General features: G+C 41.8%; 1 protein-coding gene across 1 annotated transcript; it reads right to left on the reverse strand.

Annotated features, from left to right (window-relative positions):
* Window positions 1-6,594: 6,594 nt before the first annotated feature.
* LOC115329295 lies at window positions 6,595-10,335 on the reverse strand. The gene is made up of 2 exons (XM_040222087.1): window positions 9,668-10,335; window positions 6,595-6,598 (listed from the first exon to the last, which is right to left on the reverse strand). The coding sequence occupies exons 1-2, from the start codon at window positions 10,333-10,335 to the stop codon at window positions 6,595-6,597; spliced, it is 672 nt and encodes a 223-aa protein (XP_040078021.1).
* Between the last annotated feature and the right edge of the window lie 2,882 nt (window positions 10,336-13,217).

A 13,217-nucleotide genomic window follows, 5' to 3' on the forward strand; every position in this document is an offset into this window, starting at 1 on the left:
AACAATAATAATCAATCAATCAATCAATCAATCAATGTTTATTAAAGTGTCCAGGAACAACCAATCGGTCTTAGTGCTGGCACACTAAAAAAAAAATGAGCAAAAACACACACATACAAACACGCATACACACGAGTGCAGAAGGAGAACGTAGTTCTCCAGTCTGAGAATAAAAATATTAACAAGTATGAAAAACACTCAGATTAACAAGGGAAATCAAAAGCACAAAACAGAGACATCACCAGGTGTGAGAGCAAAAAGCAAATACTACATCAGCGCTTCAACTGATCAGCCCTATTCCTGCAAGAGGAAGATTTGAACAGCATTTCCGAACTTGCTCCCGCATGAGTTAAAAATATCAATTGTGTCAGAGTAGCGATTATAACACTCCGCCGATCTTTGGATCGGGTTTAGGTTGCTAAAATGTCGAGCTATATAAAAAGATGATTGGAGCCGTGTAGGCACACGTGGAACTCTGAGGCTCACTTGGGACAGAAGGCTGGGAGAGTTAATCGAGCCGTGCAGGGTCTTAAACAAAAACAACAAATCTGCCTTCACCCGACGCTGCTGGAGGCTCAACAAGTTGACAAGTTGCGAGTTACACACACCGTTCAGACAAGGATCACCATTCTCAAGGTAACGATATTTAAAGATAGAAATAAATTTGTTTTGGACTCGCTCGACAGATGAACTGTTAGTTTTGGAAATGCCGTTCCAAACAACCGAGGCGTACTCTAGCTGGGATCTAACTAAGGAACAATACAGCGTAAAAAAAGCGGACGGGCTTTTGAACTCCTTCGTTATGCGAGACACGGCACCTAACGTGCGCAAGGCCGATTGAACCACTTTGATGACGTGAGTGTCAAATCTCAAGGTTGAATCAAAGACAACTCCAAGGTCCCTCAGTTCACTTACACGTGACAGCAGTTCGCCATGATAACTATAATAATAATAATAATAATAATAATAATAATAATAATAATAATAATAATAATAATTTTATTGGCGATGGGGACAAGATTAAAGAAGTTCAATTAGCGGGACTGGACAAAGCCTGCATGGGCTTATGGGCCCAGACCCAGCATGCTAAGTTGTCTATTAAAATGTTTAGATTATCATTTGCTTGCAATACATGATTGCTTCCACATACGTATCTGCACACACATATACACGCACAAATGTCATTCTTGTTGCAGCGCTAAACCACAGTGAAGCAGTGCCAGGTCGTTGCCTCGGGAGTGATTGCAGTTTGAAGACAGGCCGGGAGACGCCCACACAGACACACGCACACACACACGCACAGGCACAAATGGGCTGATGTAGACCGGAAGAAATGTCGTAGAGTATATAACTCTGCTTGAGCGGGAGCAATCACATTTCCGTAAAATGATATGCAAAAAAAAATATTGATTACAATGAGAACTATACTAAATTATGCAATGTTGAAATTAGTTAACATTTTCTTCAAATTTCTTCTCGTCGTAGCCTTGAGAGTACGGTCTGGAAGCTTATTGAAAATGAGAGGAACGTAATATGAGCGAACTCTCTTACCGTAACGCGTGAAGCATCGCGGTGTTTCAAAGTGAGTTACGTGGCGAAAATTCCTTTGAGAGATGGAGGGACGCTTAAAGTCATCGCTCCAGAAATGGCGAAGCACAACGCTTTGTAGAAATAAGGAATAAAAAGTTGGTAATTGCAGAGTTTCAAAGAGTTCTATGTCAGATGTGAAATTCATTTGGTATCCAACGCTTTTCAACAAGCCTTTTAGATTACGATTGATCTTGTCATGCCATAGTTCTGAGCAATTAGCGAACAGAGTGATGCCGTACCTGAGTATACTGTAGCCTAGAGCATGCGCGATTGACTTTCTAATAGTAAATGGCATAAACACTTTTTGATTAAAGAGTAAACAACTAACACTCCGAAGTTTTTTAGATATTTGTGAGAGATGCGTGTTCCAGGACATATCCGAGTCGAAATGTATGCCCAAATACTTCACACTATTAACACATTCTAATGGCAGACATTTGCAGTTGCTACAGTTTGATTTGTGTAAGACAACCGACGAGCGCAGATTCAATTTCTTTAGTGGATTTCTAAAGCAGACAAATTGTGTCTTGGACATGTTAATTCTAATTAGGTTTTCGTCAAACCAGTCCATTAGCTGCGTTGCGTCCTCTGTCAATAGATGTATTGCTTCGTCATAATTCAGATGACGAGATATGAGAGCAGTATCGTCTGCATACTGAAATATTCTGCAGTTGGATACTCTGGTTGAGATGTCGTTCACATACAAATTAAAAAGTAAGGGTGACAGAACTGATCCCTGAGGAACTCCCGCTTTTATCATTACGCGCGAACTTTGAAAATTTCCAACACTTACAATTTGCGATCGATCAGAAAAGAAGTTTTCTATTAATGCCAAAAATGGACCGCGGAAGCCGAAGTTATAAAGTTTCTGAAGAAGCAACTTATGGCTGACCGTATCGAATGCTTTAGCAACATCTAGGAAAAGGGCACACGTAAATAGGTTATGATCAAATGCAGTGTGTATGAGATCGGTGAAATCCTCAAGTAAGGACTGAGTGCCTCGTCCAGCTACGAAACCGTATTGGTTCTCTGATAAAATTTCAGAGGTGTCAACAAAACTAGTCATTATATTGGACATGTGTTTTTCCAATATCTCGCCAATGCACGGTAAGATTGAGATGGGTCGATAGCAGTCCATCCGACTTGGTGTTCCCCCCTTGAAGAGTGGTTTTACGAGTGCGGTTTTTAATTCAGCAGGAATGTTGCAAGACGACAGGATACCATTTATCATGATAAGAATGACGTTTTTGATAGTTTCAAAATTTCGGCAGAGGTCTCCAATTCGTATGCCATCGATACCTGGAGACTTTTTCCGCTTTATACCGAATACAATTGATCGCAATGTGTGCTCATCTATTGGGGGCAAAAAAGCAGATGGAGATATTTTGTCAACATGACTAGGAGTGATGAGTGTCACTCTGGAATCCCTGGAAATTCCCGATGATGTCGCAAATTGCTTGTTGAAGTCATTCACAGTTGACTGCAAGTCCAAACCGAAATGCTTCTCTAGGGATGCAATTATAGGTTGCCTAGATGCCCGCCCTCGAAATGCGTTTATTAAGTCCCAGGTTTCTCGTGGATTGTGCCTCGTCTCAAAAAACTTTTTTTGGAAGTAACGGCGCTTTGAGGATCTGATCATCGCATTCAATTTGTTTCTAGCGCAACAGAATTCTGCTCTTAGCTCCAAGTTACTAGGAGCGCGACGAGAGCGTATCCATAACGCCTCTTTATCTTTAATGGCTCTCATGATATTGATGTCAAGCCAGGGCTATCTGATCGTTGTTTGAAATTGACTACTTTCTGGGAGGCCTCATAAAAAGACTGAAAAATTGCAACAAAAGCAGAGTATACATTACAAGGTTCTCTAGATTGCAGGAAGTCATTCCAGTTGAAGGCAGCGACTAAAGCATCAAATTTAATAGTATCTGTTATAATTACGGACGTTTGGTTTCTTCTACTATATTTCTGTTGGGTAGCTTGGTGCTCCAACCGACAACCTACCAAGTAGTGATCGGAATACAACAACAACAACAACAACAACAACAACAACAACAACAACAACAACAACAACAACAACAACAACAACAACAACAACAACAACAACAACAACAACAACAACAACAACAACAACAACAACAACAACAACAACAACAACAACAACAACAACAACAACAACAACAACAACAACAACAACAACAACAACAACAACAACAACAACAACAACAACAACAACAACAACAACAACAACAACAACAACAACAACAACAACAACAACAACAACAACAACAACAACAACAACAACAACAACAACAACAACAACAACAACAACAACAACAACAACAACAACAACAACAACAACAACAACAACAACAACAACAACAACAACAACAACAACAACAACAACAACAACAACAACAACAACAACAACAACAACAACAACAACAACAACAACAACAACAACAACAACAACAACAACAACAACAACAACAACAACAACAACAACAACAACAACAACAACAACAACAACAACAACAACAACAACAACAACAACAACAACAACAACAACAACAACAACAACAACAACAACAACAACAACAACAACAACAACAACAACAACAACAACAACAACAACAACAACAACAACAACAACAACAACAACAACAACAACAACAACAACAACAACAACAACAACAACAACAACAACAACAACAACAACAACAACAACAACAACAACAACAACAACAACAACAACAACAACAACAACAACAACAACAACAACAACAACAACAACAACAACAACAACAACAACAACAACAACAACAACAACAACAACAACAACAACAACAACAACAACAACAACAACAACAACAACAACAACAACAACAACAACAACAACAACAACAACAACAACAACAACAACAACAACAACAACAACAACAACAACAACAACAACAACAACAACAACAACAACAACAACAACAACAACAACAACAACAACAACAACAACAACAACAACAACAACAACAACAACAACAACAACAACAACAACAATAATAATAATAAATCAATCAATCAATCGCTGTTTATTTAAGTGTCCAGGAACAGCCAATCGGTCTTAGTGCTGGCACACTAAAAAAAATGAGCAAAAACACACACATACGAACACGCATACACACGAGTGCAGAAGGAGAACGTAGTTCTCCAGTCTGAGAATAAAAATATTAAAAAGTATGAAGGACACTCAGATTAACAAGGGAAATCAAAAGCACAAAACAGACATCACCAGGTGTGAGAGCAAAAAGCAAATACTACATCAACGCTTGAACTGATCAGCCCTTTTCCTGCAAGAGGAAGATTCGAACAGCATTTCCGAACTTGCTCCCGCATGAGTTAAAAATATCAATTGTGTCAGAGTAGCGATTATAACACTCAGCCAATCTTTGGATTGGGTTTAATTGGCTAAAATGTCGAGCTACATAAAAAAATGATCGTAGCCGTGTAGGCACACGTGGAACTCTGGGGCTCACTTCGGACAGAAAGCTGGGAGAGTTAATCGTGCCATGCAGGGTCTTAAACAAAAACAACAAATCTGCCTGCACCCGACGCTGCCGCAGGCTCAACAAGTTGACAAGTTGCGAGTTACACACACCGTTCAGACAAGGATCACCTTTCTCAAGGTAACGATATTTAAAGATAGAAATAAATTTGTTTTGGACTGACTCGACCGATAAACTGTTAGTTTTGGAAATGCCGTTCCAAACAACCGAGGCGTACTCCAGCTGGGATCTAAATAAGGAACAATACAGCGTAAAAAAAGCGGACGGGCTTTTGAACTCCTTCGTTATGCGAGACACGGCACCTAACGTGCGCAAGGCCGATTGAACCACTCTGATAACGTGAGTGTCAAATCTCAGGGTTGAATCAAAGACAACTCCAAGGTCCCTCAGTTCACTTACACGTGACAGCAGTTCGCCATGATAACTATATGGAAAGAATATATCATGGGTCTTGCCAGAATATGTCATTCCTTTTGTTTTAGAATGATTCAAACGGAGGTCATTGTCTAAACACCAACGACCGAAGGAATATGCGTCACTCTGAAGCGCGATGCAATCCTCTAAGGTCGATATTTTTTTGTAAAGTTTTATATCATCAGCGTACTGCAGAAATGAAGAATTTAATATAACTCGAGAGACATCATTTACAAAAATATTAAAAAGGAGGGGGCCCAAGACAGATCCCTGAGGCACTCCAGAGCTTGCCTTGTACAAGGACGAGGTAGTATTGTTGACGCGGACGTAGGCTTGCCTATCAGACAAATAGCTTTTGAACAAATTGCATACTGAACCACATACTCCGCAAGAGGAAAGCTTGTATAGGAGGATGTTGTGGTTGACTACGTCGAATGCCTTACTCAGGTCAAAATAAAAAAAACGTCAAGCTTATAATAATAATAATAATAATAATAATAATAATAATAATAATAATAATAATAATTTATTTCATGTATTTCATAACAACATACAAGAATGCGGGTCCGTCGAAAGCCAAAAGAGGCTTGTAGGACTGGACCCAGCAGCGGCGTGAAGAAAATCAAATTCTGACGCTTGATTACAAAAAACAAACAAAACACTTGAAAAAAAAAATTCCAAGAACTATACATAAATAACTCTTTAAAAAAAAATTACTGACATGTAATCATACACCACAATAAATACACTAAAGGGGATTAAGAACGGATGGCCACGGAATACACTCTTTGACCACAAAAAATCTATTCAAGAACTGGGAAGTGTGAAAGCAAAAGAAAAAAGAAAAAAACACGAGATGCACAAAAAGGACATGTTCAGAAGCAGGATATTTAGTATATTCCTAACGAGCGTGTTGGTACGATGTACTAGATAACAGAAAGTATAAAACAGAGAGAGGACGAAACACAGACGAGCACATTCTGAAAGAATGTACTCGTCTGTGTCCCGCCCCCTCCCTGCCCCATACCCCCCGTTATCTAGGATATTTAGCAAATTGTTTTTAGCTGTTTTTTCAACTGACGCTTTGACCTGAGTTCAAAGAATGACTCTGACAATGTATTGAAAAGTTCAGGGACATAGAAAGAGCGCATACGTTTTCCATATTTTGTGTATACACGAGGAATGAAAACTCGTTCACTTTCCCTTAAGTTGCGCTGCAGGACACGGGACGTTTTGAAAGGGCTGTGCCAATAGTGTTTGTCAATTACACATCTTTTATAAAGTGCTGAAAAACGCGGGAGACACAACGAAGAAAACAACTCTTCACTTGGCAGATCAAAAGATGTGTACGCTACGCTTTTTAAAATACTTTTTAAGATGCTATCTATTTTTTGATACCAGAGCATGCAACAATTCGCATATATAGTAATTCCGTAACGTAACAGGCCGTAGGCTAAGGCATTGACTATCATTTTTCAGACAGACAGCGGTAAAAACATTTTTGTAGTATATAACATACAAGATACACACCTTAACTTTTTGGCTATGTAGCTGAGGTGTGAATTCCACGATAAATCGCTATCAAAGAAAATGCCTAAGTACTTTGTTGTGTTTACATATTCAAGAGGCATACAGGAGCAGTGAGTGCATTTCGACGAGTGCAATATAAAAGGAATATCAAGGCTTTTTCCTTTCGACGGACTACTAAAACACATAATTTTTGTTTTCTGAACATTTATTTTAATAAGATTTGCTTCGAACCAGTCCATAACTTTAGTCGAATTCTCTTGCAATGATACAGTCGCACTGCTCAGATTTAAATGTCTAGATACTAGCAGCGTATCATCAGCGTACTGATATATTTCGCATCCGGATATAGTTTTAGAAAGGTCATTGACATATAAATTAAACAAAAGGGGGGCTAAAACAGAGCCCTGCGGTACACCAGCTTTCAAAAGCACTTTGGCACTCCGGCTATCACACACTGAAACTTGCTGTGTGCGGTTCGTTAAAAAGTCTTTGAGTAAAGAAAAAAATGGTCCCCTGAAACCATAGTCGAATATTTTTTTCATTAGTATCTTATGGCTCATGGAGTCGAATGCCTTTGAGACATCAAGAAAGAGGGCACAGGCATATTTGTTATTTTCAAAAGTTCCATGCAAAGTGTCCACGAGTTCTTCGAGTAAAGAATCTGTTCCACGTCCAGCAACAAAGCCGTACTGACACGGCGATAGCATATTAAACTTTCCAAGAAACGCGGTCATTGTTCTGAAAATATGCTTTTCTAGTACTAATGCTAAACATGGTAAAATCGAGATAGGCCTATAACTTTCAACGCTATCACGTGCACCACCTTTGTAAAGGGGCCGAACAATGGCACTTTTCAGGCCACCGGGAATGATACTAGAATTTATAATCCCGTTTATGATGTATAGCAAAACTGTGCTCAGCGCTTCAAAATTACGTCGTAAGTCGCAGAGACGAATATTATCGGAGCCGGGCGCCTTATTGGGTTTAAAGCTAAACAAAATCAAGCGTAACTCTTCGATTGTCAGGTTCGGTAAAAATGCAGAACGTAAGGAAGGACACTCTAGATTAGTCGGGGTCACGGTTTCGTCGCGCGCTACACCCGAGACTGAAGCAAAGAAGCGATTAAATTTATCAGTTATAGATGACACATGTGCGCCAAAGTTTTTTTTAATCGTGTCATCGATCGACGATTTAGACGAGCATCCCTTCACTTCGTTAACCAGGGACCAGGTTTTTGCGACGTCATGTCGGGAGCGGAAAAACTTTTCATTAAAGTGTTGGCGCTTCTTAGAACGTACAAGGGCATTTACACGATTTCTAAGGCTTTGGTACTGTAACCTTAGCTCTTGGTTTTCAGGGAAACGGCGACATCGTGCCCATAAAGTATCTTTTTCTTTGATTGCAGAAAGAACATTTGACGTTAGCCAAGGATGATTTTTCCGCCTTTTTCTTATCGTAACATGTTTTGTGCTTTGATCTCTAAAGTTCAAAAGAATTTCACAAAGATTTAAGTAGGCACCATGATAATCATTGTTCTCGATTAATGCATTCCAGTCATAAGTGGAAATTAGACTGTCAAGACGACGTGAATCGACAATGTTTACTTGTTTGGGTTGTTCTACCTTCTCAGGAGCGACAGCGAAATTAATTCGACAGGCCACGAAATAATGGTCCGCTAATTTCTGTGCGATAACGGCTGAGTCTACAGGTACCCCTGAATTTCTAATGTTAATATGATCAATGCATGATATAACGAGGTTGCCAGACATATATTCTTCTCTGGTAGGGATGTTAATAAGGTTTTCAATACCATGATTTGCAAGAATATTTAAGTAATTGCAGACAACAGATATCGATGGCTTCAAGATATCAATGTTCAGATCCCCTACAAGACACAACTTATCCGTAGGCACCATGTTTCCTAGAGTCATGTTCAGCTCATCTAAATAGTTAGAAACATTTTCCGATGGGGGTCGATAAAATGCCAAAAAGGAAATAACAAAATCACCTTTACTGAGTTTCAAAGATAGACACTCTGCATAGTTAAACGATACCCCCGACTCCACTGCTAACCAAGATTTTTTAACATACACAGCTATCCCTCCTCCCCTAGATGCACTACGCGTCAGAAAGAACGCCTCAAATTCGGGAAAAGAAAACTGACCGCGCGAAATTCCAACGTCCCGAACGTTTATTTCTGTTAAGACAAAAACGTCGACAGTATTTTCAAGTGCATGCACAACTAGTTGAAACTCATCCCAGTATTTTCTAATACTTCTGATATTTACATGTAAAACGGTAAGTGCGCTAGCACTAGGTGGAAAGGAGTCAAGAAACGAAGGAAAATCAGCGCTCAATATTGTGTCTTCCATTTCTACACTATTTTTTCTAAGTCTCTAGCGCTAGCGATCCTCACCAGTGATGCGTTTTCGTCCTTTTTCGCGAAGATTGTGGCATTTTTCACCCAAACGAATTTGTAAGATTTTTCCCTGCCCTTAGTTCTCGCCTGCCAGAAGAGGTCCTTGTTTGCTCGTGTAAGGTTGTCATTGAAATATACTTTTTGTTGGCTTACGGACCGAGGAAGCGTGGCCAACTTCTTCCGAGCACTCATCCACTTTTCTTTTACAGACGTCGAGGAGAACTGAACCAAAATGGGGGCCGCCCCCTCGCGCCTCGAGCGCAGGCGGTGGCAAGCCACCACTTCGGCAGGATGGTGTCTACCGATGTTCAGTCTCTCGGCAAGGTCTTCGATAACTACCTTCACATCTTCGTCATCTGTGATAGGAATGCCATGAATTTCCATGTTACACCTCCTACTGTATTGTTCAGTGGAGTTTAGGTTTGTCTGTAGTTGTTCGATCATAGAAGTTTGATTGGACACTGTGGCTTGTAGCGCTCCAACTTCTGATCGCAGTAGTTTTACTTCTTGATCGTTCTGCTGAACAAGCTTCATCATGGATTCACATTTGCGAACAGAATCTTGAAGACTCGAGATCGTTACCTTCATTGCATCAACAGATGGCTTCAATAACAAAAGGTCGTCTACTTTTGCCGGGAGGTCACAGAGCCGGTCCACGTTTGCTTTCAAAGTGTGAAGAAGCTCAAGTTTTTGGCTTATTGCGGCAAGTTGCGCGGACACGGTATCTTCTTGCGATGCTGACGCAGCCTCCTCGCTGACGCCTAATCTGCTTTCACGCAATCGGCACGTGCGACAGACCCATTTTTCGCGTTTCCCGGTTCCCATTGATCTAAACGTTCTGTCCGAAATGCCGGAGCAGGCATCAAGATGATATACGTGATTACAAGAGCAGCATTTCATAAAAGCCCCGTCAGTTGGTACAGACTTAAAACATACAATGCAATCTGTGGTGTTTGCATTAGCCATGACTTAGACAAAAATACTTTCAGGCACAGACAAAAATTCAGTTCTCAATAACAGATTTCACAAGAAGAAGCTTTCAATACACAAAAAGAAATATAATTCAAGTCACATTTGTTGCAGTCGGCGGCGTACACAGAAACAAAAAAACTAGGAAATCATGGCTATGAAAACAAGACTCTCACCTGCCAAAAAACGGTAAAGTTAGTTCTCCGTGGGTGACAGGCCGCCGACTGCGCCGACGAAAGGCCTCGGATCCGTTCTTATGGGCACCAAATCCGGTTGCCCGGATGATGAAATGATGCTCGTCCACGTGGTCCTGGTCTTTGTCGACGCACGCTGCGTCAGAAGTCCCTCACGCGCCGGCAGCTGGGAGCGACGATGACCGCGCTCAAAACCAGACAGTGCCGGTACGGTGGAGGCAATCCGTTCTGCCAAAAAACGGCAAAGTTAGTTCTCCGTGGGTGACAGGCCGCCGACTGCGCCGACGAAAGGCCTCGGATCCGTTCTTATGGGCACCAAATCCGGTTGCCCGGATGATGAAATGATGCTCGTCCACGTGGTCCTGGTCTTTGTCGACGCACGCTGCGTCAGAAGTCCCTCACGCGCCGGCAGCTGGGAGCGACGATGACCGCGCTCAAAACCAGACAGTGCCGGTACGGTGGAGGCAATCCGTTCTGCCAAAAAACGGCAAAGTTAGTTCTCCGTGGGTGACAGGCCGCCGACTGCCATAATAATAATAATAATAATAATCAATAAGTTAGTGTTTTAACAGTGTCCAGGGACATCCAATTGTTCTTCTTGCGGGCGCAGTGCAATAGAACGCAGAAACAGACGCTTGCGCGCTCGCAGTCGCACTCATACACGCGCGCACGCACGTACACACGTATGCACACGCGCAAACCCACGCCCGCGCGCAGACGCACACGCTCGCACAACCAGAGACGCACACACGCATGCACGCGGACGCATCCACACGCACTCACACAAACACGCACGCGCATGCACGCACACACACGCAAACAATTACGACGAAGGAAACGTTGCTTAAGTTAGTTTCGGTTTCGGTTTGCACAAAAAAGAAACAACCTAAAGTTTAAATAAAAAATAAGAGTTACTTACTTTTTGTAATGTTTTACATTATTATTTTAAGGAAATTCTTATTGTTACTTATATAATAATAATTTGCTTAGTATCGTTCTAAAAAAAATAACAATCAATGAAAAGGAAAAGAGACTCTTGAAGACTGCGCAAGACCATCGCTATTGCAATCAGCTTCCGTTGGGTCGGTTGAATACAGGGGGGGGAAGGAGAGAAAGGGAACGCGGCGCAAAGCGGAGGCTGCCATATTAAAACCGCTTACGTTGCCAGCATAGGTTTTGCAGCGGAGAAGTTGCTGCCATATACGGCGGACTGAGTTTTACTTACCGTTTCGTTTTGGAAAGAGAATGTATTGTTGTGTTACATACGTCCTCCTGCATACAGACAACAAAGTTTAATTATATTTGTCTTGTTTACTAGGTTTGAAACCCTAAAAACGGGTTTTTGACGACTTATTGGTTTCATCATTTTGGAGTACGCTGCTCTGGTTTCGGTTACAAAAGCAAGGCAAGACGCTCGTAGTTCTCGCCCACAGTACACGTTGGACACCTTCCACTCTTTGGCACCGGATAACTGGATGAACAAGGATTTACATTTACTACAGAGGTCACTTTCGCCGCTTCCTCACCGTTGAGCAGCCGGATCAGCTGGCGGCAAGCCGCGGGTGAAAGGCTTGAGCATCAACAGCCTAGAGCAGGGGTCTCAAACACGCGGGCCGCATGTGGCCCGTGGATTCGCTGGGACGCGGCACGCAGGCAACCGGCTACAAAGGTGGTGGTGAAAACTTTATTACAAATAAAGGAGCCTTAAAAATTACAATCTAAGTGTGGGTTGGAGGCGCGGTTCCCATGTCTCGAGCGCTAGAAAAATCAGGCGGCGTTGTGATCTCTTCTCGCCGATTCATATTCGCTCGAAAAGTAGCTCTGCTCTTCTAACGCATTCACATAGTTTATACTTATTTGTGTTTATTTGCCCTATGTTTCGCTTCCCAGCTTTTTTGTACTGTACAACTGTTCCGCTACCAGGCCGCAAGCGCGAGATATATTCGTTGAAGGGTGCATCTCGGCTGCGCGAACTTTCGATCAGCCGGAGCAACCGCCAAAAATAAAGCTACGAGCTCGGGATCCCCGCCTTCAAAAAATGTCACAATTAAAAATCAAGTATTTGCTCAGTGTTGTAATAAAAATCGTAAGGTAAGCAAAAACTGCCAAATTAACTGTTTTCTTTTTTTATATATATGTTTAGAGCTCGGGAACGACAGTGTACATCTTCCCTTCTTTTATTAAAAATGGCAGCACGTTAGCGGGGCGGTGTCATTTTAATTATAGCTACCACATCACGGCAGGGCCCAGAGTGGTCATAAAACACATGAAAGCGAAAGACCTCAATGGCAAAACTGTGATTTCACCAAAAGCATAGAGAGCGAGGTCTCTTCTCTATAAAATTTTATGCCCTTCCCCCTTCCGCCGTCTTACGTTGGCTCGCGACTTTTCCGGTGTGGGCTATTTGGTTCCCACACTTGAATGAGTTTGAGACCACTGGCCCAGAGCCACTACAACAGCACAAGTGCACTGAGTGCCGATGCGGGCTCCTGTCAACCGGTAGCCTGCCTAGCAGAAACCGTGAACTTTCCAGCTCTTCGTCAT

Source organism: Ixodes scapularis, unplaced genomic scaffold, assembly GCF_016920785.2.
Source record: "Ixodes scapularis isolate PalLabHiFi unplaced genomic scaffold, ASM1692078v2 PGA_scaffold2__306_contigs__length_199485367, whole genome shotgun sequence".
Lineage (NCBI taxonomy): Eukaryota > Metazoa > Arthropoda > Arachnida > Ixodida > Ixodidae > Ixodes > Ixodes scapularis.